Source organism: Phascolarctos cinereus, unplaced genomic scaffold (assembly GCF_003287225.1).
Source record: "Phascolarctos cinereus isolate Bilbo 61053 unplaced genomic scaffold, phaCin_HiC Scaffold_5;HRSCAF=322, whole genome shotgun sequence".
Taxonomy (NCBI): Eukaryota; Metazoa; Chordata; class Mammalia; order Diprotodontia; family Phascolarctidae; genus Phascolarctos; species Phascolarctos cinereus.
Genome location: NW_027555958.1, coordinates 30,156,718 through 30,177,623, shown reverse-complemented (window position 1 = coordinate 30,177,623; position 20,906 = coordinate 30,156,718). Strand labels below are relative to the sequence as shown.

The following is a 20,906-nucleotide window of genomic DNA, read 5'->3' as shown; positions in this document are numbered from 1 at the left end:
ACCAGGCAACACTTTCACCCTTCTCTCTATGTCACAGTGATCAGCTGGCTCGAGTGGCGATCCATGTGTCAGCTCTGTCTTGCTCACAAGTGTTCGTCCCTCATGCTGCCTCTACTAAATCCGTAAGAGTGGCTGAAGCAGCCACCAGCATCTGGACCAAGGAAATCGTGTGGAGGCACTAACGAGGGCGCCACTGGCTTGGAGCTGCCCCCTCTATGAAAAAAAAGTTTCAATGAAAACCTGAGGAGTTTTCGAGGGCTCAGGACACTCGGAGGCTGCCGATCCCCCCTCCACCACTACCGCCACCACCGCCACCCAGGCCAGCAGAAATGCTCAAGCCTCTCTCTGAACTGAACTTCAAGACCCAACAAGGCAAACAAATTAATTTTTTACTAATCATTGCCAATAACACCTGAAGCAGTTTCCCTGCTGTCTGTGCCTTTGTTACGCATCTTCCCAAAGCCCACAAGTAGCCATGTTCTCCTAACAGTCCAAGGAAAAGCTGCTCCTGGACATAAACCAGACAAATCAAGTGAATTAGGGTAATTGTATCTGGAAAGACACATCCTTTCTGGCAAGATAGAGACTTGAAAGGAGATTAAACAGTTTCTAGGTCATAAATACGTGATTGCTATGGACATGCCCATAGAAGGGGGCACACTTTGAAAGATGCCGTTAAAACAAATAAGGTCTTCACACAGAGGGTATCACACTTGTAAAACTTGATAACGCCAAGACATAGTACAGGCTAAAAAGAACAACAGCTTCAAAAAAAGTTTAAATAAATGGATAGAAACATAAGATCAACTATCATAGTTGAGGGCAAATAGCCTCTCAAGTTGATAAATAAGTTGCATGTGCTTCTCTAACATGCCCCTGAGTGCCACTGTCACAGACAGACATGCCATGCTGCCAACGGATCTAATATACTAGGACAATTTAGCTGTTCTTATTCAAACAAATGTAAGAATTGCCAGCAGAGAACAAGCTCTTGGTAGAACAAGATTCTCTCATGTGGAAAGGCCTCAAACAGAGGCCCCCAAAATAGACCGTCTGCTATCTGAGGACCGATCTAGCTAAATATGGAGAGGTTCTTCCCAAGTAGGCTGGCTGCTAGAAGATCCGAATTTTGGCCACAGCAACTAACAAAACAAAATCTACACAAATATAAAATGGCCTTTGGTGCCAGGTGGTGCCTTTCTGCTTCTGCAGTGACAATGGTGAAGCAGCAGAAAAGGAGGCAAAATAAAGCTATTTTGCTATGTCTGCCCTTTGACCCAGCAAGAGCACTGCTAGGTCTGCGTCCCAAAGAGATCAAAGAAAAGGGAAAGGGATCCACATGTACAAAAATATTGATAGCAGATCTTTTCTGGTGGCAAAGAATTGGAAACCGAGGGGAGGCCCACCAGTTGGTGGATGGCTGAACAAGTTGCAGTCTATGACTGTGATGAAATACTGCTGGGCTATAAGAAATGACGAGTGAAATGGTTTCAGAAAACCCACAAAGACTTAAGTGAACTGATGCAAAGTGACTTAACTACTCTGATCAACACAATCATCTAAGACAGTTCTGAAGAACATACAATGAAAAATACTATCTACCTCCAAAGACAGAACTGATGACTTCTGAGTTCAAACCAAAGCATAATTTTTTCACTGTCTTTATAATTCTTGCTGTTGGTGTTGTTTGCAACATGGCTAACTGAAAACATGTTCTGCATGACTTCACATGTGTCATTGCTATCATATTGTTTGCCTTTTCAATGGGTGGGGGGCAGATGGCCGGAGGGAGAGAAATGGGAATTTAAAATTTTTAAAAATGAATGTTAAAAAAATTTTTTTAAATAAATGATTTTTTTAAAATAAGAGGGAACAGAGTATTCAAGGAATCATACCATTTTAAATCTAGGAACATCAATTTCACTGTTGGTACTCTAAAAGTGAAATGTTTTTCCAATGATCAAACAGGTGACATATTAGTGCAAGGACTAAAGGATATCAACATCAATATTCTTTGCTACAAATGAAATTAGTTGATAATATTCTAAGACCCATCAGATAGGAAACAAATGGCAAAAGACAGAAACAGTTGGTGGGGTTATAGGAAGGAAGGGAATGTAATATACTATTAGTGGTCCAACCATTACAGAAAATAAATAAGGTGTAAAAAAATGACTAAACTTTTCATACCTTTTGTCCCAGCAAGCTCAATACTGCAAGATGTGTCTCCTAAGTCTGTTAAACACAGAAAGAAAAGTTGTGTGCCTACCAAACCATACATTTCAGCACTCTGGGTAGCCGTAACCAACTGGAAGCAAAGTGACCAACCATCAAGAGGGAGTGGCTAAACAAAGTATGATCTTAGAACAGAAGTGAATACTAAGTGCGATGCAAAAAACAACACAGGAGAAATTCAGAGAAGCCACAGATGACTTATACAACCTACTGTAAAGGAAGCAAAATCAAGAGAAAAATACACAAAACGACTACAATAAAGTAAACAAAACCTGAGAGACAATCAAATTTTGGTTAATTGTAAATAATAATCTTGGCCACATTAAAAAGAAAATGAGCCACACTTTCCTCCTCCCTGTGGAGACATGGGTGACTAAGTGCAGAAAGTTTTCAGGAATGACTGCTGTATTAATTGGATTTGACTCAATTGTTTCTTTGTTAAAAAGGAAGAGGCTTAACCAACAGAAGGGTTTGGATTTTTTCCTGTAATGACTGTTATGTAAAAATAAAAGGCAACAATAAATCCTTAAAACTAAAAAAAAAAATACACAAAATTAGGAGATACAAGGAAATTAAAGCTAAATGAAATCATGGTTTATTTCCTCCTTATAATAGAATCTATAAAGAAGATGGTAGACACGGTTTTATCTTGTGTTCCAAGATAACTGTGATTCATACCCACAAGATAGTGTGGGGTAACAGAAAGATTATTACTATATTTGAAGTCACTGGATCCAAGTTCCAATCCCAACTTTGCGTCTTTCTACCTGTTTGATGTCGAGCGGGCCAGTTAGTTACTAAATAAGCATTTATTAAGGATCTACTACATTCAAGGCACTGCGCCAAGCCCTCTGGATTCAAAGAAGGCAAAAGAGTCCCTGGGGAGAAAAATATGCCAACAACTACGTACAAACAAGATCAAGGATAAAGAGGAGATAATCAACAGGGGGAAGGCACCAGCATGAAGTCATTTAACTCTGCTGGGTCTCAAGTTTGCTGGCATACAGTAAGAGCTTCATAAATGCTTACTTACTGATTGCTCTGTAACATATTGATGTTGGACTGGGTGATTTCTAAGGTCCCTTTCAACTCTAGATCTGTGAGCGTATGATCCCACTAACATCTGTTGCAGAGGATAAATAGGGCCATTCTACAAAGAACTGGACGAGATTTTCCAAACCAAGTTAATGTATATCTTGATACTCAATGCAAAAGCAGACACAGGGGAAAATGGCAAAATAAATGTTGGAAAACAAAATTCAGGCTTAAAATATAAACAAGAACAAAGTCCTGTATATCACGTGGATACCTCAGATCTGTTTTATCATGGCTATTGTTTTCAAAGAAAAAGCAAGACTGCCAGGCATGACAAGCGATAAACAACACCACAAAAAAATTAACTGTATCTTAACGGCAAATGACTGGTTACTAATGGGGAACGGTGTCTAAATGAGCTATTGGTATGTATTCAGATAATTCACTAGTAAAGGCAAAGGTTAAATCGACATGAAGTTAGAAGTAAGGATAAAGGGAAGAAATAGATAAAGCATACCATTATAATACTTTCAAGAACAGTTATTTAAAAAAGCAAATGGTGCCAAAATCTGGAGACAGAAAAATGTCAAGTCACTGAACTTGATCATTACCATTTCCTATAAAAGATGAACCAACATACAGCAGTGTATGGCAAACCACAAGGAGGTGACCAAGAGAGTAGAGATCACCTTAGCAGGCAAACATTTGATTTCTTTGTCAAGTGGAGAAATGTGGCAGTCACAGACAATACCTGCTCATAGAATTAAAAACTCAAGTGTAAAATACTACAGTAAATATAGGCAGAAGATTAACATCACATCACAAAATAAAGGGGTACAGCGAAGGAGAAAACAAATTTGCAGAAAGTTTGACATGAGACTCAATTAAGCCAGATCAATCCCAAGAAAAAACTAAGGGAAGGAGAAGAAATGGATGTGATACTGAGCAGATCTAATTTCTCAATCATTGACTGCCAATGACATCTCTGCATTGGAGATCTAACACCTCCATACCCAATGTGCTGCACAGCAAAGTAGAAATGGCACTGAAGAAGATATGAGACAGCATAATCCAGTAAAGGAAAGCAGGCTGGACCTGAAGGCAGAGGGTCCAAGCTCAAGGCCAGCTCTCTACCTAACTCTCTGGGAGGCTGTGGACACATCACTTAAGATTCTTCAGGTCCTTTAGTGTCCTCACCCATAAAATCGAGAGGTGGGCTGTACTAGGTGCTTCTTGCACTCAATCTATGAGCCTAAAAGGAAGTCAGAGAAAGTAGCTAGATCAAACCAGTATGCCTTAAAGCAGCTAAACTCAAAAAATACACAAAAGTATCTATACTTTTTTAATGTATAAAATGCATTTTAAAAAATACGTAAAGTAGCTAAACTAACCCCTCCTGGATCACTGCCTTCTTGTGGCAGAGGGGCTTGCACAGATCAACGAAACTATGAGCTATGTTATGTAGAGTTACCCAAGACGAACAGGTCATAGTGGAGAGTTCTAACAAAAGGCGATCCATTGGAGGAGGAAACAGCAAACCACTCCAGAGTCTTTGTCAAGAAAACCCCACAGACAGTACTAAAATGATAAGAGATGAGCCCCTCAGGTGTCCAATACACTATTGAGGAAGAGCGGAGGATAACTATAAGCAGGTCCAGTACTGATGAAGTGGCTGGTCCAAAGTCAGAAAAAGAAGCTCAGCTGCACATATATCTGGTAATGAAAGGCAAGTCTGATGCTATAAAATTCAATATTGCATAAGAACCTGAAATGTTAGATCTGTGAATCAAGGTAAGTCGGATGGGGTCAAACAGGAGATGGAAAGATAAACACTGACATCCTGGGTGTCCGTGAACTCAAATGAATGAGAATGGGTGAATTTAATTCAGGTGATCACTATATATAGCACTGTGGCCAAGAATCCCTTTAAAAAAATGGAATAGCCCTCACAGTCAAGAATAGAGTGAGAAAAACACTGTATAATCTCAAAAATGACAGACGATTTCAGCAACTGGTCCCACCACTTCCTGGCAAATACAGGGAGAAGAAATGGAAGCAGTGTCAGATTTTATATTCTTGGGCTCAAAGATCACTGCAGACAGCAACTGCAGCTACGAAATTAGGAGATGCACGCTCCTTGGAAGGAAAGCTATGGCAAATCTGGATAGCTACTAAAAAGCAGAGACATCTCCTTGCCAACAAAGGTCCGTACAGTCAAACTTATGGTGTTTCCAGTAGCAACGTATGATTGTGAGAGTTGGACTATAAGGAAAGCTGAGCACCACAGAATCAATGCTTCCAAACTGTGGTGTTGGAGAAGACTTTTGAGAGTCCCTTGGACAACTAAGAGGCCAAATCAGTCAATACTTAAAGAAATTAATTCAGGTTGTTCACTGGAAGGTCAAATACTGAAGTTCAAGCTTAAATACTTTGGCCACATAATGAGAAGATGGGACTCATGAGAAAAGATCCTTATGTTGGGAGAGAATGAAGGCAAAAGGAGAAGGGGATGGCAGAGGATGAGATGGATAGACAGTGTCATGGAAGCAGTAAGTATGAGCCTGGACAGACTTTGGGAGACAGTAGAGGACAGAAGGGCCTGGCAGGCTAGGGTACCCACAGGGCCACGAGGCCTTGGATACCAGTGAACAACAAAACCAACACCACCACTAGCCCAACCAAACGGAGAGGACTTCTCCGCTGGACAGAGCACACATTTTATTCATGTTTATTCTATTGATGTCTTTGTTCTCAGGGCACCATCGCTTCTGAATATGCCTTCCCCCAGGCCCTTCTTCCCCAGAGATGAAGCCTCCCTCACAATAAAAAAACTGATCCAATGACCAAGTCATAATCCCCCACCTTCCTGCCAAGAGGAAAGAGGTATGTTTGACTGTTCTCTGAGCTATAACCCTATTTGGATTCTCCCCACCCAAGATATCTCAAAAATGGGGTGCAGAAGGAGAATCAGGCATCACCTTATTATGAAAAAAAAGAGTAATAAAAATCAGTAATTATAGAAAATATGGTGATTAGAGGACGTCTGTAATTTTCTTTAAAGGTAATAAAGAGGACAACACCCATCAATCCATATACCTACTCTCTCAACTTGATAAAGTCTTTTTTTTTTGGCTAGGCAATCGGGGTTAAGTGACTTGCCCAAGGTCACACAGCTAGTAAATGTCAAGTGTCTGAGGTCACACTTGAACTCAGGTCTTCCTGACCCCAAGGCCAGAGCTTTATTCACTGTGCCACCTAGCTGCCCCAATAAAATCTTTAAGAATTATCTTTATAATTACTGGGGATATTCTCAATGAAACTATGAAAAGGGAAAAGGCAAGGTTTTAAAAAACAGCTGGACTGAAAAGTATAAAGATATGATGGTGTTTTGTTTATTGATTACAAAAAAATTTGACTTGGTAAAACAAAAAGTCTGTCCAAGCTCATACTTACTGCTTCCGTGATAGGTTAAGAGCCTGTGCCTTACAGGCTCTCTCTTATGCATATTAAGAAAATATAAGGTGGGGGCAACTAGGTGGCACAGTGCATACAGCATCAGCCCTGGATTCAGGAGGACCTGAGTTGAAATCTGGCCTCAGACACATAACACTCACTAGCTGTGTGACCCTGGGCAAGTCACTTAACCCCACTGCCTAAAAACCAAAAAAAAAAAAAAAAAGGTTCCTTAATTAATGAAACCAGAGGTAACCCTATTCAATGAGTTCTTAATTACGAATACTGAGCAAAGTATAAAACAGGGACACGTATCCACCGAAGGTTTTTTGCCAGTGTCATAGAAGATGTCCAATGGAAAAGAGATTCCCTATAAATGGATAAAGTCTTCCACCTGACGCTTCTGTAGGTATATGACACCATTGATTGCATCAAGCTCGACTTTCCCACTTTCCTTAACATGATTCAAAGCCACTCAAAAGAAAATATCTATACCCCAATATCCCAAAGGGAAAATAATCCATACCAGAAAAAAAAAAGGTGAAAAATGCATATTGCCTAGAGGAGGAGCTGCTATGGCAGACTGCCCTGCCCCCCACCCGTCCCACCCAGTAAGCTCATCACCACGCAGAACCTGGACAAGTATTACACAGACAGGCTGAGCCCATGACTGATGAGAGAAAAGTGAGTGGGTTCCCTTGCATTTGAGAGGCCATGTCATGCTTTCAACAATTCCATGCTACTCCCTAATTCAAAAAGCCCAGTCTTTAAAGTATCCCAGGGGTGCTGTACAATTTCAAATCGTGGAAAACCATAACCTTCATAAAAATCAAAACTGTAAGTGACCTAAACGGCACAGGAGAAATGCACCTAGGAGCAGACCAAGGAAAAGAATCCAGGAAATAAATGTACCCTAGGAAATGAGGCGGGCCAGTCCTAGGGCAAAAGTACAGCACAGATGGACAGAGGCCCAAGTGGGGCATTCACACTCAGGAAAAGTAAAGCGCATGAGAAAGCGGTGGCCAACGGCACACTGGCAGATCCTCTCTAGAGAATTCATGGATGAACCGCAACTAGAATCACACAGAATGAGGTATCACATTACGATGGCCACTGACAAACACTGCCCTCATATCAATGAATTCATGGAACCCCTGAAATATATGCAAACAGGCTGCCAATGAAAAGTTTACAGTTGCCACCAAGCTGAACAAGAAGGAACAACAGCAAACGTACCAAAGCACTGTGTAGCTGAAATCAGCCCCATGGGCACAAGTCAAGTTTAAAGGTTCACCTAGCAGTGATGGTTATTTTCAAAATCATACAGAGAACTAGCTACTGAAGACCAAAAAGGCATATAAAATTGAAGTGAAGTTTCCAAACCAAAAAGGAAAAAGTCCTATCAAGAGGATGAGCTATAAGAAAGGAAACTTCTGTTTTGACAACTATGTCCTGGAAGCGATAGATTTCTTCTGACCTCCAGGACACAGTCAAATCTCCAGCCCCCAAGACATGGAAGGAAACCCCAAAGAGGCCAAAGGTAAGCTAGCTTAGCCACCTCCCAGAGGTCCAGCTGCAAACTGCTCTAGTCTCAATCATAGTGAGGCAACAAGATTAAGGATAGGAATACGGAAACCCACAACAGACCACACTAATCTACAGCATCAAAAATAGCTCTTCTCACAGTCAGGGCATCAAAATCAAGAGAATTCGAATCAGCCTCTTTCTGAGGTCATACAGTGCCACCAAGTGGTGAGAGAGAGGGGGGCACAGCTGTAAGAAAGGAAGCCAGGGCACAGCAAAGAGCAGAGGACCATGAAGTCCCTCACTTCCTCATGCTGGGTAGAAAACGGAGCCAGCCCACACTCTAGTGAGCACACAACAGACGAGACAGGCCACTTTTCAGCTGACGAGGCCAGCCGCTGGTACTCACATCACTGGGGCTTAAGCTGCTAAGGCCGTTCTCCTGCTCAGAATCCTTCCCGGACTCAGTGCCCTGGGAAGATCGGGAGTGAGAGGGGTGAATCCAGATCTCCAGGCGGGTCGTGTCGTCACCAATGTGCCGGAAAGTTGACCTCCTGCCTTTCCTCCATCGGTTAGGGCTTAGCTCCAGCTCTTCGTGCTGTTTTTTCTCCATCTGTTCTGCCTGCATGCACACACATACACACACTTAGACTCCCCTAAGGCCTAGCTAAGAGAGGGAGTAAGAAAGGTAAGGCATCCCCTAGTGGCAAAATGGCTTGGCCCCTTCAAAGCTATTCATTCTGTGAACCGGCTATCATGGCAGACCTGGTCAGACAGCCAGGCGATTCACTCTTCACAGGGCCCAAGGCCGGTGGGGCTCTCCTTGGAGGTCCACAGCCCACTCACCTTTCGCTTGGTCTCTTCAAACAAGCTCATGAGGCTCTCCTTTGCTGTAAGGATAGGGTTGCTGGCAGCTAAACTGCGCATGTAATAGTACACAGCGTCCAGCTTCCTCCTCTGTCAAAACAAAGCAGAGATTCTCAGGTCCCTCCCAAAGCCCAGCCTGAGGCAGTGTGGCCCAGAGATCCCAGGCAGCTTTCCTAGCCTTCCTAAAATCATGAAAGGGAAAATTAGGCTATGCTGACATAAAAATGGGCATATTCACAATTCCCCAAGAACTACAGGAGAAAAGGAAGGGGAGAGGAAGAGAAGCAGCCCAGACTTTTCCTGGTCTTTGGAACAAGCCCCACCCATTCCTACCCCTGGCCTCTGCAGCCATGCAGACCACCATCCCCTTGTCTTCACCACCCAAACACTTCTTCAAACCTTGTTTTCCAAATTCCTCCATAAAGTCTCCAGCCCATGTCTATTTCTTCCTCCTCTAAAGCCACAATGCTTTGTGGTCCCTGCAACTCATCTTTGCACTTACATCAACGCATCATACTGTTAGTTAAATAATTCCAATGTGTATGTGCATTTTATATCACCAACTAGACTGTAAATTGATTGGCAGGGACTGTATTTATGAAATGTTTACTATGTGCCAGGCACTGTGCTAAGTGCTGGAGGTACAAAGAAAGGCAGAAACAATCCCTATCCTCAAGGAGCATACATTCTAGTGAGGAGAGAAAACATGTAAGGCATTAGCAGCTTGGGGGCTGGGGGAAGTTGGGACCTGACCTAAGTGTTGAAGGAAGCCAGGCCAATTCAGGGGTGCAGATGAGGGGGCCAAGTGTTCCACACAAGGGAGACAGCCAGTGTAAGGACATGGAGATGGGAGACGGAGCTCTGTGTTTAAGGACCTACCACGAGGCCAGGGTAGCTGAATGCGGGAATGTGAAGCCAAGTTACAGATTTAAAAAGAGGAGTTTCTATTTGCTCCTGGATACAACAGGGAGACCCACTGCATTCAGTGAACAGAGGGATGACGTGGCTAGACTTAAAGCTTTTCAAAAAACCACCTTGGCATGGCCAAGCAAGGGACAGGGAGGATTACAGAAGGTAAAACGGACCATTTTGACGACATAAAACTAAAACATTTTTAACAAACAAAACTATTGTAGCTGAAACCATTAGTGAAACAGTTAAGTGAAAAAATGTATTTGTAGTAAGTTTCTCTGATAAAAGCCTCATCTACAAACTACACAAAGAACTGACACACACGTATAAAAAGAAGAGCTACTGTTCAACTGATAAATGGTCAAACAGGCAGGTATCCAAGTTACCAACTGCCATATGAAAAAACGCTCCAAATCATTAAAAACAAGGGAAAAGCAAATAAAAGCACTCTGATGTTCCACCCTCATCAGACTGGCAGAGAAGACAAAAAAGAAAAATTATAAATGTTGGTGGGTTCTGGGGGAAAAAGCACAACAATGGTGGGGCTGTGAAGTGACACAACCACTCTGCAAAGCAATGTGGGTCTTTGCCCCAAAAGTCACTCAACTCAGACAGACTCTGTTAGGTCTACTGCAAAGGGATGAGAGAAAGAGGAAAAGGGTCCTTACTGACAAAAATACTTATAGCAGCTCTTTCTGTGGTAGCAAAGAACTGGAAAACCAAGGGCGTGTCCAGCAAGTGGGGAATGTCTGAACAAATCATGATATACAAATGTGATGGAACACCAATGTGCCATAAGAAATAAGGAAGGTGAGGGTTTCAGAGAAACCTGACAAGACTTGTATGAACTGAAGCAGAGAAAAGTGAGAACCAGTAGAAACATGTACACAATAACAAGAACAATGTGAAGAGAAAACAACTTTTAAAGACTTTAAGAACTCTGACCAACACGTGACCAACTGACCAAAGACCTGGTGATGAAATCTGCCACCCCTCCTGACAGAGAGGTGACAGATTAAAGACATAGAAGACACACGTTTTTGGACGTGGCCAATGTGATGTTTTATTTTGCTTAGCTCTGCATGTTTGTGAGAAGGGTTTTTATTTTTCTTTTTTGTTTTAGGGAAGGAGGTGAGAGGAGAGGAAAAAAAACAAAAAACAAAAAAATCACTTTGGTGGCCAAGTACAGGAGGAAGAAGCATGGAGAGAACACTGAGGCAGGAAGACCAGTGAGAAGGCCAGTGCAGAAGTCTGGGCGTGAGGTGACGAGGTCCTGAGCTAGGGCTGTGGCTACACGAATGGAAAGAAGGGGCCGTCTGCAGGAGACGTTGGGAGCGTAAAAACAAGATGGGGTGGATACGTGGAGCGAGTGAAAGGGAGGAGTTGAAGAAGGCAGGCAGACAGTGCCATCGGGGACTGGGAGGACAACAGAACTCTCTCCATGGTAACAGACAAGTTCGACACAGGGGAGAGTTTTGAGGCAAAGACAAGGAACGCCGTTTTGGGACGTGCTGAGTTTCAGATGCCTACGGCACATGTGGTTGGAGATGTCCAGGAGGCAGATAGTGATGCCTGACTGTAGCTCTGGAAAGAGACTTAGGCTGCATACAGAGATCTTGGAATCATCCATAACTGAAATCACGGGAGCTGATGCAATCATCAAGGGAGACAGTGTAGAACAAAAAGAGCAGGGGGGAAAGGGGAGAGTGCCACCCAGGGCTACTTTGTATCCCCCACGGTACCTATAACGCCTACAACAATGTTAGACACATAATAACATAATATGTTCTCAAAAATACTTGACTAAGAAAGACAGTGAATGACGTGAGGTAAAAAAAAATAAGGAAAGGACACTCAACTGGTTGAGTAAGTTTACGTGGACTAAGGATAGGAAACTTTTTTCAAGAAAAGACCATGAAAGCAACATACATTCATTTCAGAGTGTTGGATATCTTTTTGAGAGAGATATAAGGTCACACTCAAACAAAGAAAGGGAAGAAGAAAGAAAAAGGAAGGCGGACAAGAAAGAAATGCAGCCATGGGCAGGCAGAGAGACTAGATTGGTACAGTTAACCAGAGGAAGAGAAGAGAGATTCACAACTCAGACTGGACTGTGTTCACGCATTTGTGAACTATACTAATTACTAAATTACTACAGCTGCAACCTGCTTTTGGCTGGGTAGGAAATTTCAGGGTCATTACTGCCATTGAGCTGATTAAAAATCATTGTTCTACAAAAGAAAACTTAAAAGGAAGCAAAGATGGACAGATAACACAATGTGTAGTACTTATTACACAGGCTTTCTTGAAACAGAAATGTATTGCTGTATATTTTGAATGCTCTCTTATGTTCTGCTGTGCAGATGGCAATGCTTTTTTTCTTTTCTTATTCTCTATTTGTTTTAGTAGTTAAGTTTATGTTTCGTTTTTCTTTTCTTATTGTGTATTTAAGCTTCAGAAAACAATTTTTTAAAAAACAGAAAAGAAAAGAAATCACCATTCTAGTTTCTTCACTCACTCTCATCCTTAGCCCTTTAGAAGTTCCCTCTGACCTGATGGCCACAGCAGTTTCAGGAGAGGAGGCACAAGAAGAGAGGTGGCAAGGAAAGGTGAATATTGTCAGCGCTGCTACGGCCAGATATAAGCCCAGTGGATGTCCCAAGCTAGAACTTTACCCTCTGTGACGAACTAGGACACCCTTTACCCCAAACACTGGTGTGCTTACCGTATACACGGCCAACAAGGCCAACTGATTATAAGGCCGGCCATTCTTGGGAGCAATGTGCTGAGCCTTCAGGTACCAGCTAAAAGGCAAAGGAGACAAGAACCCACGTTAGTCAAAGACGGGCTTTCTTCTAGTCTGTTACTGTTTTCTCCCCACCCGACCAAGCCAGGAGCCTGCACTGTGGCACAAAAGGCCAAAGACGGGAGAGCAGAACCTCCCTACAAGTCCGTGGACTGGGCTGAATGCGACGCAGTGCAGGCTTCTGCCAGTTCTCAGACCAGACCTAGACTTGAGGAACAAGAAGGACCAAGGAACAAGTACCTTCGTGCTTTCCCATAGTTGGTTGTGTCATTGGCTTGCTCCCGGTACCTGGAAATGTCTCCTTGACAAATCATACACCGCTGGGCACTGATTAATGCATACTTCACCTTCAAGTAAACAGTCAGCAAACATTTGGAGAAAATATGTGAATTCTAAGAGCAGCAGCAAAATAAAGTTCTCAACAAGGTACCTGAGGACCCCGGACAACCCATGGAACAACAAGGCCACTTTACTTACACAGAAACAACACCCAACTTAGTAGTAACACTAAAGGAAAAAAAGGATAGAGGAAGAAGCAAGGAAATGAAGTCTGTCTTCTTATTCGAAGAAACCAGGCTGGATGACGCTGGACAAAGGCCCCTAAGAGAAACTTTTGGACAGATCCAGCCAACTTGTGTTCCTATTCCCCTTTTACAGGATGGGAGCAGAGCAAGGACCTTATTGTTAAACTCCCTCTAACAATGCAGACCAGCATCTATGCTGCCGCTTACAGTCTTAGAGAGACTACGGCAAAGGAGAGGAAGAAAGGAAAGAGGCTTTATGAAGCACCTATTACGTGAGGGCACTATCCTGAGCACTTTACAAATATCTTCAACACAATCCTTCCAGGTAGGTGCCATTATCAGCCCCACTTTACAGATATGGAATCTGAGGCAGACAAAGGTTAAGTGACTCCTCTGATTCTTCCTGACCCCAAGCCCAGTGCTCTCTCCACTATGCCACCAGCACCCTCCAGGAGCGAAGTGACCTGCCCAGGATCACAAAAGCCAGTCTGTGCCTAAAGTAGGACTGAAACCCAGGTCTTCCCTACTATGACGCCAGCTCTCTAACCACTGCCCCTGCTGCACAACTCCAAAAACTCTGTTCTCTTTATCCTTTTCTCACCCCAGTTATAATCTTTCCCTCCCCTATCACCACCCCAGGCCTCCCTGGCTCAAGAAAAGCCAGGAAAAGCAGCTACTCTATCACACGGCAAAATGGCAAGTAATTAAGGCAATACAGAAACTGTCCAGAGTCTACATGAGAGAATGAAAGCCTCCACTGGGAGGAAGAGAATCAGCTTACCATTTTCCTTAATGGTTTGCTTCGAATGGCCAGACCATCCATGTAGTCCTCTAGCTTAAACTGGTATGTAACCTGCAGCTTCTGAAGCAGGCTATCAAAGAAACCAGTGCCCTGAGGAGAGAGAAGGAGTGAAGAAACTGTGACAAGATGGGAAAACACCTTAAGCTCCACACTCCTCATCAAAGTCTAAAGAGAGAAACTAAGGCAAGAGATGCGAAATTCTGCTACTCTGCCAGCATTCCCAGAGCGTCAGCTGGAAGTCCAAGCCTACCACCCACTGTAAGCTTCATCATCATGAAAACCATGCCATCAAGAATTAGGAAACAGGGGGGTATCTTTCACGCTCAATGTACATAGTGAACGTGCCTCAGGCAGAACCTCCACAACAACACCACACAACAATGGTGTGAGCTCAGTCCTAGCCAGGCCTAGGGAAAGAGTCCCACCTTGTGTGCTTCCACCCCCCCCAGCGTGCTTCTGTGGGCCTCCCCCTCACCTCATCCAGGAGCTCCAGCAGCCTGTTCCGAATCTGCTCTGGGTTCTCAGCATGTGGATCCTTAAGCAGCTGCCTGAACTTCTCGATGACCTGGTAGAAAGCACTCTTCCACAGGATCTGGTCCACATTCTGGTGATCAGAGAACTCAATATCCAGCAGAAGGCAGCGCTCATAAAGCTGCACCAGCTCGGCTCTAAAATGGGGCACGTCACATGGCGAGATCAGAAGCAGCCACTGGCCTTTCTGCTAATTAGCAAGCTCCCTCTGTAGCCCCCTGCCCGCCCCAAGACCCTGGCACCCAGCAAAGGCAAGTCTGCCGAAGCAGGGGGATTTTCAGCAGACTTAGCAGCTGACACAAGATCACCTCCCTTTCTCTATTCCAGAAGGTCACACTCACTCAAAGGTGCATTTTTCCTCAAAGGGGGCAGGAGGGAGGTAGAACATGGCCATTTATCTTTTTTCAGACTGCACACATTCTCTGCTCAGTTCGCTCCCTCTCCCCACAGGGTGTGCTCCTGCCCACCTGCAGCCCTCCCCTCCACGTACCTGAGCTGGGCCATCTTCTCCAAGCCCTCGGGGCTGATCCGGTCCCTGGAGAGCAGGTTACTGAGCTGCAGTTCCTGGTTGTCAGCTACTCGAAGAAGCCGATGGAGCTCCTGCTGCTGCAGGTCCCTCACCTGCTGCTCCATCTCTTCTGGACTCAAGGAGCTGGCAGGAAGAGGGCCACACACATACTGCCCAGATGGAGCAGGGTAGCCAGGGTAGTAAGTCCCTGGATACACCCCATTTGTAGGGCCTAGGGGATACTGCAGTGGGCCATACCCTGTGTAGGGATATTGAGGTCCAGGGCCGGGTGCCCGAGGATAATAATAAGGATTGTCAGAGTTTTGAAACTTATAGTAAGATGACTGGGCTTGGCGTGAGTCCCCCCAAGAAGTGGGACTGACTTCATCATCAGTATCCAGGAAGTGAAGCTGAGGAGTCTGGTTCTTCAAAGCAGGTTTCTGGTCGGGATTGTTTGGGTCCCACAGCCGCCGGGAAGTGCCTCCCCGGCCCCGATTCCGAGATCCCTTACCACCAGCTCCAAAGAGAAGCTTTGATCCCAAAAGTGTAGATTCTGGAGATCCTGTTGTATTGACCGAGAGTGCTGTGTGGGCAGGTAAGATCAGAATGCCCCGACCACGCCCTCGCAGCTCCTGCTTTTCAGGGGCCTTGCCCATGCTGCCTGAGCCCTTGTCAGCCTTCAGTCTATCCGCATCTTCCTTGGTCAGTTTCACCAAGGACACATCCTTGTTCAGGATCTCTGCATCAAAAGTCACTCGAAGGCCACCCCTGTTCTCCTTCCCTTCACTTCTCTGCTCACCCTCCCCATGGCAAGACCAGCTTCTGTCCACAGGCTTCCTCCTCTCAGAGCTCCTCCGGGGTCCTAGGAGGTCTGGCTCATCAGTTCTGTCTTCATCCAGGGAGTCAGTAGAAGACACAGACACCTGCTTCTGCAGACGAGGCCTCTCTCTGGCCCGATCCTGACGCCGGCGCCGACTTCCGTCAGTGAGCCCAGTCCCCTCCACGCTGTTGTTGCTCCCAGCCGAGCTGGTGCTACAAGTGCGATAGCGATTCCTCCGCTTGTCTGACCGTGAGTAACGCTTGGCAGAGCCAGGCTTGCCCTGGAGTGCATCATCGTTGACCTTCCTCGTCCCTTCCCCCCGTTCAGTCTTTTTGCCCTTGTCTCCCTTGGTGGCCTTCTGGTTCTTCTCTGCCTCATCTCGGAAGGGCCTGGCCTTGACACCATCTTTCCCAGAGTCCCTTTCAGGCTCACTGTCTTCAACTTTGAGCTGCTCTACCTGATTGAGGACCTCATTCTCTTCTACTCGGCCAGCCAGGTCTCTTGCAATCTGTAGGCGTCTTCCAGGCTGATAGATCTGTAAATCAGGTTTCTTTGTTCTCTTAATAATTCTGAGAGACCGATCACCTTGCCCTGAGGCTTTAGGACAAGATTCCTGTCCCTGGAAGGGTTCTTTCCTTTCGGTGTCTGCAGGGCCATTCTGCTGTTGGCTGTTCACCCCCTTGCAGAGATCTCGAGTGGCCTGGGTTCCATTTTCCAGAGCAGAGGTATCTCTGTCATTGGCAGTTCCATCCCTGAATTCCTCAGTCCCTGAAGGTTCCCTGATTTTGGGTTTGTTCCTCAGTCGGGAAAGACCAGGCTTATAGATTTCCAGATCTGGGCGCCTGTTATCTTTACGCTGCCTGGGCTCCTTCAACTCCTTCATGTTTTCTGTAGGGGGAGGGTAAAAAGGAGGGGAGAAAGAGAGAAAGAGAGAGAGTGTGTGCGTGTGTGTGTGTGTGTGTGTGTGTGTGACTGTGATTATGTAACAGAAAAGCAGGGCAAGATTACACACCCAAATGCTCCTATTGGCAAGCAGAGAAGGAAAGGTCTCCAGAGGCCCCTGGAGCAGAAGGTGTTTTGAAATGGAAACAAAACAAGAGCTAAAATTTTGGGTTTACACATGAGCTCAGCATCTGGCAAGGAAAAGAATCTAGCTGTATTGGGGCTACCTATACTCAGAGTAGGAAAAAGAGAAAAGGCTGTACTCTGGAACTACCAGAACTCTCCTTCAGCTCTCCTGGACTCCAAACCAACAAAAAGCTCTCTGAAGCTTCCCTTCACCAATATTCTCTATCTATATAACCCCCTGAGTCATCCCAGGCCATTATCCCTTTGCCTCTTCGGTGTGGTTAAACACCACAAGTGTTGCGGGATGGGTGATTTTTACTAAAAAATATTTTGGAAGAGAAAAAGGATATGCACATAGCAATCCAAAGGCCACAGTCTCCTCTAGAGACCCAGTTCCTGATCCCACAGTCTCTAAACTTGTAGACCAATGGTATAGCTATAATAATCCCCTACTTGAGGGAAAAAATGTTGGGTACCAAGCACACACCTCCTATTGGAGAAAACAGGAAGCAGTTCCTTTCACATTCTTCACCTCCACTCATGCTCACCAACTCCCTGACAGCAGCCAGCAAAGCCATTCCAAGGAAATAGTGCTCAAGCCCCCATCATTAGAACACTGAGACCCGCTGCTGCCATGACGATGGAATGTGAGAAGGAAAAGGTTCTGCAAGGAAGCTTTCCCTGGAAGACGACAGAAGGATTGTGACATGCTCTCCAAACACCGAGCTGGTATACGGAAAAAAATGGCAACTAACTCAGACACGGGTGAGCCCTAACTCTTGGGATCATCTCTCAGGCTCCACCTACTCACTATCGTGTCTACACAGCAAGTCACTTAGCCTTTGGAAGTTCTGTTTCCCTCTCTGTGAAAAGGGAAAGTTACTACCTGAAATGATTAACCATGTTGATGGAAAATGTGGCATGAAGGTGTGAGTGTTAATACAGCACTCAGAAGAAAGGTGCTACGGAAACAGCAGAGTTGTTCTAGACACGCTTAATCCTGACAGCCCTGGAACAGTAACAGTCAGTTCCAGAGTTTTAGTCCAACTATTGACCACTGATTAGTCATTCAAACAGTAACAGAACTAGAAAAAAGGCATTTCTGTTGCCGAAAAACATTAGAATAAAAAGAATTACAGAACAGGGCTGCTGCAACAAATGCAGAAGGCCATTAAATCACTTTCAAGGACAACCCCCACAGTTCATCCCAAAGAAGGATGGAAGAAGAAATTCTTTTCAGACTGCAAAGCAGAGATGCAGACAAATCAGTGAGCAACGAAACCCAATTTTACAGCCTTTGTTTCACTCCAAATCTCTTTGTTGCTCAAAACCCCTGGGCCTTCCTCAATCCATGCTCTCCATGAACTCTCTGCAACTTTGGGTACCACTGACCAGCCCCTCTTCTGTGGCTCTCTCTCTCCCCTGGGCTCAAGACGCTGTCCTCTCCCACACCTCCTGTTCCATGTCTGATCACTCCTTCCGAGTCCCCTCTGCTGGGTCACTGTCCACATGCCACTGCCTAATCATGAAGTCTCTGTCCTGGGCCCTTTCCCTCCTCCGCTCTTCTTTCGTCCTGGCTTCACAGGCTTCCACAGGTTCAAGTATCAATCTATACATCCATGTGCTCAAGTCCCACATCACCAACTGTCCCCTAGATAACTTCACCTGGATGTCCCATGGTCATCTCAAACACAAGAAGAAACAACCACCCAGTCAGCCACATTTACAATTTCAGAATTATTCCCAGCTCTTCCTCCTCCCTCCCTCCCTCGTGTTACTAATGTTGCCTCTGTATCTCCTAACTTTGATCCCTTCTCTCTGCTCAGAGCTACTCCCTGGTTCAGGCCCTCATCTTGTCACTCTCCTGGACTACTGCACTAGCCTTCTGACTGCTCTGCTTCTAGTCTTCCTCTGCTTTCAACCTCCACAGAGCTGCCAAAAGCCCAGATCTGACCATACCCCTCCCCTTCTCAAGAAGCTTCAGTGGCTCCCAATGACCTCTTCCTCAGATAATCAGTTAAAGCCCCACACAACCTGGCCCCAGTCTATCTTTCCAGACTCACTCCACACTACTCCCCCTCCCGGCACTTATCCTTCTAAACTCACATACTTCCAGCTCCCAACTCTTTGGCCTGCCCAGGACGCCCTCCCCATCTCAGGACTCACCAGCTTCTTTCCAGGTATCCTGCCCCTATGCCTGGTTGTTAGTGCTTTTTCCCTCCTATTATCTTGTTTTGACTCCTCTGTTAACATATTCTATTTCCTAATAAAACACAACCAGTCCCTGGAAAGCAGGGATCATAGTCCCCATGTCTAGAATGACGCTGCCCTGTACGTAAAACACACTTAATAAACACTAGTTCAAGTGAACCCAACTGCAAAGGCCCACAGGCCATTTCCTATGTGGCCCCCACCCTGGGAAGCGCTGCTTCGGGGCTCCCAGGCACCCAAGTGGCAGTGGGCCGGCCCAGCCTCCCACAACATCCAGGGAAGGTGTGCGGCATGTGCTCCTGGGGACACTGAGGGCAAAGGCTTTACTTGGGGCAAGCCCTTCTGAGGACCCATTTGCTCTCTGAAAAAAAACTAAAGAAGTGAGGAGGCTGTCACAGGTTGCTCTGCCTCTCTATTTTCACTGACTTTTTTTTTCTTTCAGAAGCAGAAGAGATGCCAGGAAGATGGGACCAGAGGGGGTGGGGGTGCAGGGAGAAGAGAAGGCAGGCCTGGGAATGTAGGGAGGAAAAAAGGTGTTGGGGGAAAGGAGAAGAGAGCTAGGAGGAGCGGAAGTTGGAGGGGGGCAGAAGAAGAGGTAGGACTTGATGAGGGGAAGAGGTGGGAGAAGAGGTAGAATTTGGGGAGAGGTAGGACTTGGAAGGAGGGGGAGTAAGACCTGAGGGTGAAGAGAAGAGATAAGGGAGAAAAAGAGGCCAGGAAGAAGAGAGAACCTGGGAGGGTAGACAAAAGACGAGTAAAGAGAAAAGGGAGGATGTGGGAGAAGAGGTACAACCTGTGGGGGAGGAGAAGAGGTAAAATAAGGAGGGGGAGGAGGGAAAAAAGAGGTAGAGGGGAAAGAGGAGGTGGGGACCCGAGGGAGAGTTAGGACCTGAAGAGAAGGTAGAAGGGGGGGCAGACAGGAGGTAGGACCTGGGTGGAGAGGAGAGATTAGGAGGAGGGAGGTGAGGGAAGAAGAGGTGATACCTGGGAGGGGGAGGCAGGGCCTGGGGTGAGGAGAGACGACAGGCGCGGGAGGAAGAGGGGGCGGGCCCTGGGAGGGGCGGGGCAGGGGAGGAGGCGCCCGGGCTGGCCTCGGTCCCCCCCCCTCCAAACTGGGGGGGGGGGCGGAAGGCCGGAGGAGCGGGCGGGGCAGGCGGGGAGCTCCCAACCGGCGGCTCGAGCCCCCGCCCCTCTCGGTCCCTCCCCAGCCCTCCCCTCCCGGCCCTGCGGCCGCCGCCAGCCTCCCCGGAGGGCGCCGGGGGCGGGGGCTCGCAGGGGCCGGCCCAGCCCCAGAGCGGGGCGGGGCGGCGCGGGGCGGCTCACCTCGGGCTCCCGCCTGCGGGGCTAGGGTGGCCAGGATCCCCCGCAGCTCGGCCGCCGAGACCCGGACGCGCTCCAGCCCCTCCGCCATCTTCGCTGCTGCTGCTGCTCCTCCTGCTCCGGCTCCGCCGCCGCCGCGCGCAGCCAGGAAACCACGACGGGCGGGCGGGCGGACGGGCGGGCGGCGCGCGCTGCCCCCTCCCTCGCCCCGCCCCGCCCCGCCCCGCCCCGACCGACCGAGCGACCCACACACAGCTACAGACACACACACAGACCCACACTGACTGACT

The 20,906-nt window shown here is 46.4% G+C and overlaps 1 protein-coding gene across 1 annotated transcript in view; it reads right to left on the bottom strand.

Moving 5' to 3' along the window:
* The window catches only part of SMG6 (SMG6 nonsense mediated mRNA decay factor), a 172,480-nt gene extending 151,675 nt beyond the window's left edge, over nucleotides 1–20,805 (bottom strand). The window contains 8 exon segments of the mRNA XM_021007027.2: nucleotides 8,657–8,869; nucleotides 9,094–9,204; nucleotides 12,752–12,830; nucleotides 13,073–13,179; nucleotides 14,138–14,248; nucleotides 14,634–14,826; nucleotides 15,180–16,905; nucleotides 20,620–20,805. Of these exon segments, the coding sequence (XP_020862686.1) occupies nucleotides 8,657–8,869; nucleotides 9,094–9,204; nucleotides 12,752–12,830; nucleotides 13,073–13,179; nucleotides 14,138–14,248; nucleotides 14,634–14,826; nucleotides 15,180–16,905; nucleotides 20,620–20,707 (2,628 nt within the window). The 5' untranslated portion in view covers nucleotides 20,708–20,805.
* Nucleotides 20,806–20,906: the final 101 nt, after the last annotated feature.